General features: G+C 35.2%; 1 protein-coding gene across 2 annotated transcripts; it reads left to right on the forward strand.

Annotated features, from left to right (window-relative positions):
• Nucleotides 1-448: 448 nt before the first annotated feature.
• On the forward strand, nt 449-14,683 carry LOC101893604 (uncharacterized protein DDB_G0292186). 2 transcript variants are annotated; one of them, XR_891673.3, is made up of 9 exons: nt 449-1,534; nt 5,136-5,653; nt 5,727-6,705; nt 9,509-9,625; nt 9,697-9,893; nt 9,966-10,122; nt 10,201-10,288; nt 13,131-13,309; nt 13,374-14,683. XR_891673.3 is itself a non-coding variant. In XM_005188017.4 (8 exons), the coding sequence occupies exons 1-8, from the start codon at nt 1,463-1,465 to the stop codon at nt 13,229-13,231; spliced, it is 2,229 nt and encodes a 742-aa protein (XP_005188074.1). In that variant the 5' UTR covers nt 449-1,462; the 3' UTR covers nt 13,232-14,683. The 2 variants fall into 2 exon arrangements, 1 of the variants encoding a protein (XP_005188074.1); XM_005188017.4 differs by having other exon boundaries at nt 13,131-14,683.
• Nucleotides 14,684-16,317: the final 1,634 nt, after the last annotated feature.

Raw genomic sequence — 16,317 nt, forward strand, 5'->3', positions numbered from 1 at the left:
TCAATGTTTCCAACCGTTGATGCATCTACCTGTATTCTTCTACCATGGAAACAAGTTCATTGTTTCAACTAGTTCCTCAGCTCCATTTTAATGGATTCTCGGCATAATGCATTATAACCATTTGGACCGAATTTGAACAAGGTCAACCTAAATTCTTTTCTCTTTCAACCAAAACAACTTGAGAAACATCTCTTCTGTATTATATCATTTAAATTTAGTCATCTAAAATCCACAAAAATTAAATAATTAATTGTAACTAGTTCTGCGGCTTCATTCTAATGAATCGCCCTCATTAGAAACCACCATCGTCTTCTATCTCTTTCATTATATCTTCTTTCTCCACTATCACTTTGTTTTTCTCCTTGCATTCGTAAACTCGGTGATTTTATTTTGTGTTTTTGGTTTATTGGCATCATGTTTTGTCATTCTAATTTGACTCGTTTGGAACGTTTTTCATTTCTGTGAAATTTCAGTCTGGCAAGATGGCGAAAAACAAATTAATGTTGTATTCATAAAAAACAAACTGATCTAACTAATCTCCTTCTATTCGGGAATAAAATATGGAAAATAATAAAACATAAATATATTCAATCAATTATTATTAAGAAAAAATAAAAATAAATATTTCTGTGCGTGCTCCAACAAATCTAAGCAAGAAAAAGTTCTCACAGCCGTCACGTCAATAAGAGTGCAAGTGACCCCAACAAAGAAAAAGCAAGAAAAGCGAAAATAAAAGTGAATTAAATGTTAATTACCAGCTAAGCTAGCAACAAAAACCATGTTAATGCAAGATGAAGTTTTGTTTGTTGTTCTTTTTTCTGTGCTGCCACCACTGAACGCATAATTTTGAAAAGCTTTTAAATTTATTGCCTGCTGTTGTTTTCGCAGCAGCCACTGTGTTTCTGCTGATTGTTGCTGCTATTTCATCTGCCCAACCCCAGAAAAATTCGTGTTGTTGGAGGAGTCAGACTCATCGCAGAAAGTTGGCCGAAATACTCTGTTGATTTTCCATCCTCCCCAACCACCCTCTAATTATTGTTAGTCAACCATAGTTTTTGTTATTCAACAAATATTTAGTGTCATTACGCTTCATTTGGCAGCTACCAAACATCAGATCGAGTGGAAAAAAGTAACAACAAATATACCACAACGTACAACAACAAAAACAAATTACAGCGTTTCCAATTGTTGGTCGTCGTTTGCAACGCAACCCAATGAAATATTTCAATTGTCATTGTTATGGTCACGGCAATTTGCCGTTTCAGCAAACAAACTCTTATCAGTATTAATTGTACCAACGACGACGGAACGACGGTAGTAGCAGTCGGAGCCAGTAGTAGAGCTGCTTTCTCTGCACACAATAATTTAATGGAAAGAGTTAATAACTTGATTTTTTCGGCAAACGCAGACTAATTGAGCAAAGTCAAATTCGCATTACCAGTCCAGATATTCGCCAGGAACCATGGAACTAAAAGTTTGGGTTGAAGGCATTCAAAGGATTGTTTGTGGTGTCACAGTCAATACCACATGTCAGGTATGTACACCAATAAATATTTTTTAAGAATATTTTTTTTTAAACAGAACCTATTTCTTATTGTTGTTGTTGTTTGTCTTTTTTGAGTTTACACGGTCACCATCAATTAGCTGGAAGTGATTAATGGCTCATTTAGAGACGCTAATAGCTGCGTTTAGTTCTTTTCTTGCTTATTGAAATCGTTGTGGACGGCGGGCATCATTAATCTTTCATTAAATAACTGTTACAAGCCGACGAATATTGGGTTATTTATTTAACTATGTTTCAAGGGTATCATCAACATAGTATCATCAACGTTTAACCTGAATTGAACCCGTGAATTAAAATTTGGCAAATGACCAATGGAGGAGGCATGATGTGTAAATCGGTTGGGGAAAAGTGGCAATAGGGAAAACAATTCCAAACGCAGCTTAATTTTCCAACTATTATAAATACTTGGGAATGAATGGCAAAAAGTACCTTGATCTGAAATGCTTTTAAAAAAGGGCATATATGAAGCTTCTAGAGATTTCCAAAATATGTTCGATTTTAAAACTGTATTAGAAAAACTACTGTCCAACGGTCAAAAAGTAAAATTGGTTTGGATGCAGTGTCCTGCTACAGCAAGCAGTGCTTCGATCTAGCTTGCATTTTTGGGAAGGGCATAACACATTCCGATTCTGTTAATAATCGGATTTGACGTTTTCTGATCCATAACCCAAAAGAGAAATTCTTTTGAGGTCAGTGCGTAAAAATGGACAGGGGTACGAATATTTTAAAATAATTTTTTGGAAGGGGATCAAAAACGCTTTCAAATCAAAATTTCAAAAAATAAATTCCAATTCTTTTAATTGTCTCCATTAAATTTGTCAAACGTTGAGAATGCTTTTCGTGCTTTTTTGGATGGACAGGATATAAATGCAATTGTAGATCACGTAAATAGGTATCCCAATATGTTCCAAATGCCTGTTGCCCAAGAAGCGATCTTGGTTTGGACCCTGTGTGCGGAAATTGATGGGGATACGAAGATGTTGAATTCATGTTTGGATAGGACATCTAAAATGCCTTTAGACGACGCATCTAGACGTTTCAAAAAATATGTTTCGATACTGTCTTTAATTGGTCTATCCTCCAAATTTAAATTTTGTTAGGGTCCAGTGTCCATGGAATGGCTTGTAGTGCTTTGTTCTAGTAGTCATTTTTGGAAAGGACATCAATCAAGCTTGTAAATCCCGGATATAAAGAATCTAATAATACGTTACGATTCAGCCAATAATCGATTCGAAATTGACATTTTTTACCCTCCACCATAGTGTGGAGGTATATTAAGTTTGTCATTCCATTTGTAACACCTCGAAATATATATACCCTTGATCAGCATAAAATTCTATGTCGATTTAGAGATGTCCGTCCATCTGTGGAAATAGCTTTCGAACGAAATGAAGTAGGTTAATAAAATTTTACTCAAATGTATATTATATCTGCAGGACTTTTGGTATTGAAAATGGGCAATGTAGGACCTCGTTTTGGCGTAGCCCCCATATAATGGTACCTCCTTATTTTCGGTATTTTGGTTATTTAAACGACATTATTCACCGGAAATGTTTCAAATATGGTATTTGAAGTTCGTAATGGATACTACTGCCTATGACAGAAAGTTGTTCGTGAAAGTCCACGGCTTCGTATAGCCCCCATATAACGGCAGCTCCTGATATTCGGTATTTTGATAATTTTAGCGACATTATTCACCGGAATTGTTTAAAATTTGGTATTTGAATTTCGTAATGAATACTCCAGCATATGGCAGAACATTTTCTGTGCAGGTCTACGTCCACGTCTGCCTCCCGATATTCGGTATTTTTATGATTTTAGCGACATTATTCACCGGAATTGTTTCTAATTTGGCATTTGAAGTTCGTAATGGATACTACAGCATATAACAGAAAATTGTCCGTGCAGGTCCATGCCTTCGTATATCCCCCATATAACGGCACCTTCAGATATTCGGTATTTTGACAATTTTAGCGACATTATTAACCGGAATTTTTTCAAAGTTGGTTTTAAGTTCGTAATGGACAGCCTATGACAGAAAATTGTCTGTGCACGTCCACGTTTTGGTATAGCCCCCATATAATAATGCCCCCCTATATTCAGAATTTTGATTATTTAAGCTACATTATTCACCGATGTGTTTTCAAGTTTCGTATTTGAATATTGTAATGGCTTATGACAAAAGTTGCCTATGCAGGTCCGTCGTATAGACTCTAATATAACGGCTACATTCGGAATTTTTAGGAGTTTAACAGAATTTTTAACGGATTTTTTTTTTGAAAATTGCCAAATTCATTCCAAATGGAGGAGGGTATTCAGAGCTCTTACAGCTTTTTTACTTGTTAAAATTGAAATTGCTTTGGTCCCACTGTGCAGGAGTGGTAAGTCTCGCGAAGATGTTAGATTCTTTTTTGATAGAGAATCCAAAATACTTCTACACCCCTCTACCAGACTTTTCAATGATTTTTTTAGATTCTACCTATAATGGATTTTAGAAAATTATGTTTGATCAGAGACTGGCACACAGTCCAGACGTGAAATGCGGTTGGGCCAAGTGTCCTGGAATGACTATAGATGTCCTTCGATGTAGTATGCATTTTCAGAAAGGTCAGCAAAAGTGTGTTTGGAAATTAGGTCGAAGAGATTGCACCCGACGTAGCTTTACTCTCTGCCATATGGACCCTTGGATCCGCTTCAAGTAACTCTGTTCCTCCTTTCATGGATTCGAAAGCGATTTAATTGTTTTGAAGAACATATTTGTCTTAGTAGCGATGTTGCATCTCGACCAATCGATTCTATTTGACCCCATACTTGACCCTCAACTAATCAAATTTACTCTTTTATTCCCCTGTTTCCTGCCTGGAAAATTCATTTCAATTCAGACATTCGATCGCAGTTTTAAAATCAGAATTTTGTCCAGAATCAGACATCAGACAGCATTTCTTAGACCCGCCATGTGGCTCCTTGGAGTCGCTTCAAATAACTCTGGTCCTCCTTTCATGGATTTGAAAGCGATTTAATTGTTTTGAAAAATTTTTTCGACTTGGTAGAGATTTTGCTTCCTGTCTCAACGATGCTATTTGACCCCATGCTTGAACCGTAACAAATCAAATTTACTCTTAAATTCCAGTGTTTCCTGCCTGGAAAATGCATTTCAATTCGGATATTCAATCGCAGTTTTAAAATCAGAAGTTTGAACTTAGTAGCGATGTTGCATCTTGTCCAAACGATGCTATTTGATTCCATGCTTAATCCTCCAATAATCAAATTTACTCCTAAAATCCTCTGTTTCTGTCAAGAAAATCCATTTCAATTTGGATATTCGATCGCAATTTTAAAATCAGAAGTTTGCCCAGAATTTCTTAGACATCAGCAAGGTTCGACATTTCCATAAAATGACGATTCAACGGAACTCTTTCCTGCTTCCTTAATTTAGTTTTTCTTATCCGCAAAAACAATTTAGGGAATATTTTCTTTTTTTTTTGCAGAATTTTTGTAATCAAATTGTTACTTTTGAGGAACATTTCATTCGTTTTTTAAAACCTTTTCCATTTTTCTTTCAACCTTTCAGGATGTGGTTTTTGCATTGGCTCATGCCACGGGCAAGGTGGGACGATTTACTCTAATCGAGCGATGGCGCAACAATGAACGTCTCTTGGCACCAAATGAAAATCCCCTCAAGCTTTTGCTGAAATGGGGCGAATATGCCAATGATGTGCAGTTTATATTGCAGCGTTCAGAAAGTAAACAACAACAACAACAGCAGCAGCTGCAACAACAAAATATTTCGCCTAGACAAGAAACACATCAGCAAATTAATAACAATAACAACAACAACAATAATGAAAGTACAACTGTGATGTCAAACAACAAAAAAGCATTGGGATTAAGCAATCATCAGCAAGTAATTGATAAACAAAATAACATCAACAACAACAACAATGCGAATTCCAACAATACAATTGTTGAAAATGCATTGAATGCAACAACGGCACCCCCACAACCAACGCAACATCAAAAACCCTTGACCATGGAATTGAGCCTAAATGCCGCCCATGAACGGGCCAAGGAATTGAAGAAAACTTTTGGGTAAGTAACGCATATTTAAATATGATATTTCAATAAAAAATATATTTAAATATTTCCTTTTCATTTTTTGAAGGGTGCATGATGCAAAAAGTTTTGATAACATTGGCATTGTTAAGGGTGTACCACAACGCAACAAAAATAACACCAACAATGTGGCAACTACTTCCACCACATCCAGTATAATTCCACGACATGAGAAATCCCATTCGAATCCCATTGAAATGCCTTCGTCCGCTGGCGGAAATTTAGGTGGCAAAGGAAATGGTGCTTATGCCGAATATAGCAATAATAATAATAACAATAACAACAACCACAATACATCTAACAATATCTATCAGCAATTGGGTGCCCATAATAGTAAATCAATAAATGAAATTAATTTGGCCGAGGTACGTAATGCCCTGGACCGGCGAACAATGGCGAGCAATAATCAAACCACAACAACGGGCAATAATCATAATCACAATAGCAATAACTCAGGAATACAACCGATGGGCGGTAGTGCTGAAATAATATTCACCTCAAATTTTCAATCATCCCCCTCGCCCAACAATCCTCATGGTGGCAATGCATCAATGTCCACCTCCAATAATTTGGGCAGCAGCAATGAAAATCTTCTAGATATCTATAATGGAAATGGGAAATTTGCAAACTCCCCCAGTGATCTGTACAAACAAGCGCCAGCCATATCGGCTAATGGTGCTTTGGTACCACCACCCTACAGAGATCCACCGCCACCACGTAATAGTCCATTACAACAGCCAGCAATGAATGCGAATGCTTCAAATGCCCTCTATTCAAATCAACCAACACCACAACAACAACAGCAGCAGCAGCCGTTAACGGCGGGAGGATCGACAGCAGGCATGCAATCATCATATCAATCTCCGGATTATGAATTTGTCGACTATCAACAAATAAATGACTTGGTCTTGCCGGTTAGCATGGATGAGAGTGAAAGTATTTTCCAGGCAACGCAATACAATGATCTATTGCAATTGATTAAATTTCAAAGAGAGAAAATCAATCAGCAGCAGATGGAATTGACAAAGGTGAGGAGCCGGAAGATATTTCGAAAGAAAAACTATTCTAATGAAAAGGGTCTTTCAAAAGGCCTAAATATAAAAGCTTCCAAAGTCTTCCAAGGATGGAAGGCATTTTGAAATCTTTTACCGAAAACCAACCCTCTTCAATAAGTTTTTTTTTTTTGGAAAGATCATTTTAAAAGACCTTCAGAAACTATTCAAAGAGGTCTTCTATGAACAAAAGAATTTTCAACTTAGAGTAAAACAATTTTGGAAAGGTCTTTTAAGGGCACATGATTTTCAGAGCTTCTTGGGAAGTCTTTCATATCAAAAGCCATACAAAAAGGATACAATGGAAATAACTTTCAAAAAATATTTCAAAGATCCGCCCATAATTAGAATGTGTCTCAAGCGGTCTCCTAAAAAAACATTGTATGACCAGTATTTACTATAGAGAGAAAGGTCATCTGTAGAGTGAAATTACTCAGAAGGGGGTTCTCTAAAAAAAGCTTTTCAAATAGTCGTACAAAAGTTTTCGAAAAGCCTCTTAAAGGCAGATCCTTCGCAAATTGTCTTAGAAAACCTTTCAGATTGTTTTAAAAATCATTCAAAAGGACTTTCAAAAACAGACAAGCATTCATTCATAATAGAAATAACTTTCAAAAATCCTTCCGATGTTTAAAGGCAGATTGTCTTAGAAAACCTTTCAGATTGTTTTAGAAATCATTCAAAAAGAACTTCCAAAAATAGAAAAGCACTCATTTTTAATAGAAATAACATACAAAGGGCCTTCCGAAGTTTGAAGACATTTCAACGATCATTCCATAATTAGAATGTGTTTCAAAAGATCTCCTGTTGTTCTTTAAAAAATTTGCCTATTGTCAGTATCTAACATAGATTATGGACAGCCATTTATAAAAAGAAATTAAACAGAAAGGGGTTCCAAAAACAAATTTTTTTTCAAAATTTCATAGAAAAAATTGGAAAGGTTTCCTGGGGGACATGCCTCCCAGAAAGTCTTAGAAAACCTTTCGAATTGCCCAAGAACCAATCCAAAAATACTTTCAAAGTCAGAAAAGCACTCGTCTATAATAGAAATAACTTTCAAGAGACCTGCCAAAATTGAAAGACATTTTACATGCCCTTCCATTACTAGAATATACAGGGTGAGATAAAAAAAACTGCAACAAAGTCAAACGCCATATTTTTTACATTTCTTTTTTAATTTTATCGAATGAAAGCAAAAAATGTCGGAAATATCATCCAATTTTTGAATAAATTTAGATTTCTTCGAATTGGTCACGAATTATGGTCTTCAAACGGCCAATGAAACCGTCACACGCTGCCCGAAGTTTGTTCCGAGGTATTTTGGCTCATTCCCGGCAAAGCGCTTGCTTGAGGTGATCGACACTTGGTATTTTTTAGTATCAACCTTGCTTTCCAAAAAAACTCCAGACACAATAGTCCAACGGATTGGTATCCGGAGATTTTGGTGGCCATTGTGCGCTGGAAATAAAGCATTAAAGCAAATAACCATTCTTGGGTGGCGCGTGCTGAGTGCGATGGTGCTGAGTCCTGTTGGAATATCTAAGGTCTGCGGCCAAAATGTTTGCGTGCCCTACGCTTTAATACACCCTCCAAAATATTTTCGCGATAATATTCGGCATTTATTCTGATGGTCGGTCTATTAATACGAGCGGAGAGCAACCATCGGCTGTTATGGCGTTATGGCCCCTACCATCACCATAGCCCGCGCTTTAGTTCTGATGGCCAACCGAAGGTGCACATTTTCAGCTGACCTCTCTGGCAAGTAAACATGATCATTTTGTTTGTTAACAACCGGCTGGAGAACGAATGTTTTCCCATCGGAGAGCGCGAGAAAAATAAATTCGGCAGTTCCCCACTTTCGGCCAAGCGAAGCAACTGTTTAGCTCTTTTGAGGTTATCTTCTTTTTGTTGCGGTGTAAGTTCTTGCACTTTTTGGAATTTCAATGGCTTTACCCCGAGCTCATTTTTCAATATTTGCCGAATGGAATATTGCAATGTGTTCAGCTCACGAGCCATTTTTCGGCCACTGCAACGCGGGTTTCGATCAAGTCGCATCTTTACTTTTTGAACTATTTCTGCTGACGTTGCTGTTTTCTTCCGTTCACTTCCTTGACATCCGGGCTACGCTACCAGTATCACGGTAAAGAGCGATGGTACGAGACACAAAAGATTTATTCACATGTAAATGCTGGGGTGCTCTAACCATAGCCACTTGTGGTTTCCAGCCATCACGAATAACTTTTTGTTCTGGAAAATTCTCACCAAAATTCTTTGGTACGCTTGTAAACAATATAATAAGCTGTCACTGGAATAATTTTAACAGCTGTCGGACGAGTGGCTTTGAAATGACAGCAGTCTGAAGTTGGTTGCAGTTTTTTCATCCTGTATATTGATAGAGAACTTGGTCTGGAGAAGTGATCTTTGAAAATCCGCTAAAAAGGTTTTCTATGATCAGAATATAATATAAAATATGGAAAGAATCTGGAAGGTCTTCTTTAGACAACACTTCAATTTTTTGTAGGAGAATTTTGGAAAGCCCTTTTTCAGATTTTTTACAAAACCTTTCAAGTTGCTTTAGAATCCATTCAGAAAGTATTTTCAAACACTGAACAGAGCCATCTGATTGTCTTCTATAATACTAACATTTAGAAGGCCTCTCATAGCAAAAAATACCTTTTAAAAGACCGGCCATAATTAGAATATCTTTTAAATTGACCCCTCCTCCTATTCAATTGTAAGAATATAATAACCAACTTTTTTTGGTTCTATTTTATAATTTCAGTACGATGCAGAAATCGTTTATTTGGAATCCAAAGAACGTGATCAGGCTCAGGAATTGGAAGCTATCTCTAGGGAAATAACAAAAGCTGATCAATTGTTCAGACAAGGAAGTGAACAGGTATGAGACCATAATTAATTGTAAATTTTCAAAAATTTACAAATTCATTTGTTTCTCTTTCTCATTCTTAGCTCCAAACCCTACAATATGTCGAAGAAGAAAATGAATTGGTCAAGCAGCAGGAGAAAACTCTCAAGTCTGAAATTGCATTGTTGCGTTCAAAGCTGGCTAATTGTGAAACGGAATTACTGCAGTGTAAAAATAAAATACGCTTGCTAATGGATGATATTGAAATTGAGCAGCGGGCAAATTCCAAACAAAATATGAGGTAAAGTTGTAAACTTTAAATACAAAAAAATATATATTTGTGTAATTAATTAAAACCTTCGTTTAATTTCAGACAAAATGTTGAACGTGATTTCCTAATGGAAATGGAGCGCATACAAAGCGAAATAGATCAGGCCATACACAATACGGACACATCAAATAAAACGGCCGAAAGTTTGAAAAAGGAAATTCTGTTAATTGAAAATGCAATACAAGAGAAGAAGAGACAGGTAAATGATTGGGAAATTTACAGTGATTTTGGATGACAGCATATCAATGAAATATCATTTTTTGTTTTGTTTTTGAAGGTGGAACAACTGGTCAACGAAATGAAAGAAGTTAACTTGCAAAGTTTGACAGTGACAACCTCCGAGGAGATTAAACATTTTTTAGAGGGTAAGTTTTTTTTCCTTCCATTAAAAAGGTCAACAAAAGAGTATGAATTGAAATAAGAAGAAGTAAAATGATATCAGTCGGTTCTGCCGACAAATGTATACCCTGGCCATTTATGGGGGATGTTCCGAAGTAGTTGGACAATATTGACCAATTCGTAACTGGCCTAAGACTGACATAAATATTAAAACGTGACAGATTTGGGCTATATCGACTATTTCCTATACTTTATATGAGATATGTGCAAATTTGTGGAAAATGTAAAAAAAAAAAATGCGTGAGGTAACAGATATAGTCGATTGAAGTATTTCATTTCATTTATTTATTTATATTCCCTTTTCAAACTTCATCTAATACAGATCAAAATATTGGTATGGGCAAAATTTGAAGGAAATCGAACATTTATGTATGTCTACTTTTATGTGAAATCATAAATTCCGATAAATTACCTATTCATATCAGATTTCTGGTTAGGAGAAATATTTAGATATAGCAAATTGTAAAGAATCGCCGATTTGTTTCGCAAGCTGTGACAGATAAATGAATTAAAAATTGTGACACTTTGTGGGTGAGGTACCAGAAGGGGTCGGCAGATATATATTATCTTTACAAAAGATTTTGCGTTAGCAAAAAAATTTGGATGAGTAAAATTTGAAGAGAATTGGATGCTTATTTCGCTTTCTTTGAGCGTTTTGTTTTTCAAAATCTTGAGTCCTATGTGGGGAAGGTACCAGAAGAAGTGGACCGATATCTACCACCTTTATAACAGATCTTCAGTTGATGAAAGTATTGAGATTTGCCAAGTCTGAATGGAATCGGATGTTAATTTTGTGTTTTATGAGCTTCATGGATTTTCAAAATTTTGACCCTTTGTGGGGAAGGTACCAGAAGGAGTGGACCGTTATTATCTATCTTCACACCAGACCTTGGTTAATAAAAATTTTGTGATGTGCGAAATAGGAAGACAGGTTATTCAAAACTTTGACCCCTTGTGGTGGAGGTACCATAAGGAATGGTCTGATCTCTAAAAACTTTATAACAGATATTGCTTTGATGAAAATATTATGACGTCCCAAGTCTGAATGAAATCGGATGTTAATTTCGGGATTTATGAACTTCATGAATATTCAAAATTTTTGACCCTTTGTAGGAGAAGTACCAGAAGGTGTGGACCGATATATCCCATCTTTACACCAGACCATGGATTAATAAAAATATTGTGATGTGTGAAATATGAAGACTACTGGAAGCTTATTTCCTTATTTCGGATTTTATAATTGTTTTGGTTAATCAAAAATTTGATCCTTTGTGGTAGAGGTACCATAAGGAATGGTCCGATATCTACCACCTTTATAACAAATCTTCAGTTGATAAAAATTTTGAGATATGCCAAGTCTGAATGGAATCGGATGTTAATTTTGTGTTTTATGAGCTTCATGGATATTCAAAATGTTGACCCTTTGTGGGGGGAGGTACCAGAAGGAGTGGACCGATATTACCTATCTTCACACCAGACCTTGGGTTAATAAAAATTTTGTGATGTTTGTAATTTGAAGAGAACCGGATGATTTTTACGGATTGTGTGATCGTTTTGGTGGGGGAGGCACCAGAAGGAATGGTCCGATCTCCACCAACTTTATAACAGATCTTGTGTTGATAGAAATATTCAGATGTGCCAAGTCTAAATGGAATCGGATGTTAATTTCGCGTTTTATGAGCTTCATAAATATTTAATATTTTAAACCCTTGTGGGGGAGGCACCAGAAAGAATGGTCCAATCTCCACCAACTTTATAAAAAATCTTGTCTTGGTAGAAATGAGGAGATGTACTAAATCTGAATGGAATCGGATTTTAATTTTGCGTTTTAAGGGCTTCATGAATATTCAACATTTTGATCCTTTGTGGGGGTGGTACCTGAAGAAGTGGACGGATATATTCCATCTTCACATCAGACCTTTGGTTAATAAAAATATTGTGATGTTTGTAATTTGAAGAGAACCGGATGCTTTTTTGGATTTTATGATCGTTTGGGTTATTCAAAACTTTGACCCCTTTTGGATGATCCGATCTCCATCATATTTATAACATATCTTGTTCTGATCGAAATATTAAGACATGCCAAGTCTGAATGGAATCGGATGTTAATTTCGTGTTTTATGAGCTTCATGGATATTCACATTTTTGACCCTTTTGTGGGGGAGCTACCAGAAGGAGTGGACCGATATATCCCATCTTCGCACCAGACCTTGGATTAATAAAAATATTGCGATGTGTGTAATTTGAAGACAATCGGACACTTACATCACATTTTATATGAATTATAATTATTCAAAATTCTGACGCTTTGTTGGGGAATTACTTGATGGAGTGGACCGATATTGTCCATTTTCGCGACTGACCTAGCACTGATGCAAATATTAGGATTCGCAAAATTGGAGCAAAATCGGATTATCATTTCTCTTTCTGTGCGGTAAATTATTTTCTTTGAAAAATTAAAATTGTGGGGAGGTACCAGAAGGAATGGACCGGTATTGCCTATCTCCGAACTCGATTTAAGTTTGATAATAATATTATGATGTACCAAGTTTGGACCAAATCGGGGTCTAAAACCGTTATTTCGACGAGGCACGTTTTGGCGTATCAGAGAGGATATATACCGTCTGTGGCCATATGGCTGAGGGTATAACAATTTAACCAAATTTGGCCAAAATTGTCCAATTCGTATCTGACCAAAGTCTGGCCTTATCAAATGATATATACCCTCTCTAGCCATATGGCTGAGGGTATAAAAAAATATATCAAATAATTTTCTTAATTAATTTCATTTTCTTTTTCTTTTTTTAGGTTCCAATAAACCTGGCAGCAGCCGTCGCATAATCGGATCCCCAAGGCAATTGGAAAATGCTGTACCCACTAGTAAAAATCCCCATGGTGTTTGGGTTTAAATGATTGGAAGTAATAATTCCCGTTCCCGTTTATACCCATATCAACAATAGACAGATCGATTCAATAGCCAACAAATGGTATCTAATTTATTTATTTATTCTCCCACAACAAATACTAAAACCTTTATTCCATATCTTTAAGAAGTAACAATATTTATTATCCGCCTGTTGAACAAAAAATATTTAAACCATATCATGGTGGGAACAACTAAATCAAAAACTGTATTAATGACACAACCGATGACACAAAATGCAAACATATCGCATCCAAAACATGGTGTAACTGATTTACCCGAAAGAAAGTCCCCTTAACATAACCTAGAAATGTTAGAAATAAATAGCTAATGGTTCTTTGTTTTTGAAGAATTTAGAGAAACTACATTGAAAATTTAGGGAATTTAGATAAAAACACAACTAAAAGGTTTTTCCCCATTTACTATTCTTGGCAAATTTAATCGTTTGGAAAACTATAACAAAGTCTTTATATATTGATACACATACACACAGCATGCAGTTTATGGGTAATTGAATGAAAGTCGATTGATGTTAGGTTTTTATTTGAATTTAAAATCCGGAAAGGCCGCCTTTCTTTTATATTTTTAGGATGGAATTTAAAGTCTATTTTGTTGGTAGAAAAGACTTACAACTCTGTGTAATACCTTTAAAGGAAATCCTTTGAGAGGTCATGAGTTTATGGTAGATGTAGAGACAGGTCTTCTTCGATAGAAAATATACTAAAAGGTCTCCTCTTTCTTAAAGACCTCATGAGGAGTAATTTACATTTTAAATGGTATCCAGTTTTAAAATCATTGAATATTGAATTGTTTAAAATGTGAAAAAAATCTTGATGTAATTTCGAATTTTATTAATGTTAATGTTACACAAAATCTTGATCTTTGGGGGGGGAGATACCCAAATATGTGGGGAGATATTATAGAGATCAACAGACCTAAATCTGGCTAGACTTCAATTTTATATTAAGAACCTTTTACATTGTCAGCTTTATTCTTTAAAAAAAACACACACAACTTTTTTAACACGAAAGTGTTTCAAATTTAATATAGTTATTATTTTTTATTTTATTTTATTTTATTTTATTTTATTTTAATTGTAGTTTCTAAGTTTTACTACAGGTGCATTATATTATGATAATGAAAAAAAAATTACACTGCTATAGTTTTGTTAATAGTATTTTTTAACTATGTTTTTATAATTCTTTTTTATCTAGTCTTTTAAATACTTGTATATTATTTCGAAATCAAAAAAAAAAAAACATGTTAGAAAATCTCTCAACATAAAAAACAACAAACACTGTCAATCTCACGTTTAATTGCCATTATGCTTTAATTACTTTATTTATATATATTTTAAATTTAATTCTTTTGTATATTTAATAACAAAAAAAAAAGAAAAAAACAAAAATGGTCACTAGAAAACTAGCCCACAATACAATGCAATTAAGTTTAATATTGCCGCCTTTATTTTGTAGGAATTTAACAGAACAAAAAAAAAAAGAAACACATACAGGGTGAGATAAAAAAATATGCAACAAAGTGAAATTATAATTTAATTTTTTTTTTTAAATTTTATTGAATGAGAGCAAAAAATGTCGGAAATAGCATCAAATTTTAGAATAAGTTTAGATTTGCTCGAATTGGTCACCTTTGGCATGAATTATGGCCTTGAAACCGTCACACGCTGGCCGAATGTTGCTCTGCGTTATTTTGGCCCATTCCCGGCAAAGCGCCTAATTGAGGTGATCGACACTTTGGTATGGCCTTCGAAACCGGCCAATGAAACCGTCACACGCTGCCCGAATATTGCTCTGCGGTATTTTGGCCCATTCCCGGCAATGCGCTTGTTTGAGGTGATCGACACTTTCGTATTTTTTTAGGGCCAACCTGCTTTCCAAAATACTCCAGACACAATAGTCCAACGGATTGGTAATTTGTAGATTTTGGTGGCCATTGTGGTGCGCTGGAAATGAAGTGAAAACCCTAATTTTGTTACCATTCTTGGGTGGCGCGTACTGAGTCCTGTTAGAATGTCCAAGGTCTGCGGCCAAAATGTTTGCGTGCCCAAGGCTTTACTACATCCTCCAGAATATTTTCGCGGTAATATTTGGCATTTATTTTGATGCCACGGTCGATTAATACGAGCGGAGAGCGACCATCGGTTGTTATGGCGGCCCACACCATCACCATGGCCGACTCTTGAGTTCTGTTGGCCAACCGAAGGTGCACACTTTCAGCTGACCTCTTTGGCAAGTAAACACTATCATTTTGTTTGTTTACAACCGGCTGGACAACGAATGTTTTCTCATCGGAAACGGAGAAAACCAAATTCGGCAGTTCACCACTTTCGGCCAAGCGAAGTAACTCTTTAGCTCTATTGAGTCTATTTTCTTTGTGTTGCGGTGTAAGTTCTTGGACTTTTTGGAAATTCAATGGCTTTGCGCCGAATTTTTGCCGAATGGAAAGATTTATTCGCATTTAAATGCTGGAGTGCTCTAACGATAGCCACTTGTGATTTTCAAGCCAACATTGTAATGAGCTGTTGTAAACAATGTAATAAGCTGTCACTGGAATAATTTTAACAGCTTCCGGACGACGAGGCTTAGAAAAGACAGCAGTCTGAAGTTGGTTGCATTTTTTTTTCATCTCATCCTGTATTTTTAATTATTAAAATTAAGTATTAAAAGAATTTTTGGTAGCTTGTTTTGATTTATCATTTAAGTATTGTTAATTGTTGTTAAGTTCCAAAAAAACAAAACAACAAATATTTAATTATTAGGTTTTTTTATAAACAGAAAAGAAATTTAAAAAAAGTACAATTCAGTTTTTGGCATTTACAAAACAACAAAACATATGGGTTTCTTTATATAACAAAAAAAAAAAAAAAAAAAGAGAAAAAGAAATATAAACACCATTATTATATTAACAGGCATATACACCATATTAAATAGGCTTAGCAAATAAATAAAAAAAAATATAATAATTTAAAATTAAAAAAAAACAACAAGTTTCTTTATTAAAAAAAAAAAATAAAATAAAATAAATTCCTTATAAGCAATGTTTTTTTCCCCA

Source organism: Musca domestica, unplaced genomic scaffold (genome assembly GCF_030504385.1).
Source record: "Musca domestica strain aabys unplaced genomic scaffold, Musca_domestica.polishedcontigs.V.1.1 24, whole genome shotgun sequence".
Taxonomy (NCBI): domain Eukaryota; kingdom Metazoa; phylum Arthropoda; class Insecta; order Diptera; family Muscidae; genus Musca; species Musca domestica.

Bases quoted from the DNA above. Each gene is read 5' to 3' on its own strand.
- LOC101893604 (XM_005188017.4), top strand. From the start codon at position 1,463: ATGGAACTAAAAGTTTGGGTTGAAGGCATTCAAAGGATTGTTTGTGGT. The intron at 9,894-9,965 runs GTAAAGTTGTAA...GTTTAATTTCAG, and splicing joins AATTCCAAACAAAATATGAG to ACAAAATGTTGAACGTGATT. The intron at 10,123-10,200 runs GTAAATGATTGG...TTGTTTTTGAAG, and splicing joins TACAAGAGAAGAAGAGACAG to GTGGAACAACTGGTCAACGA.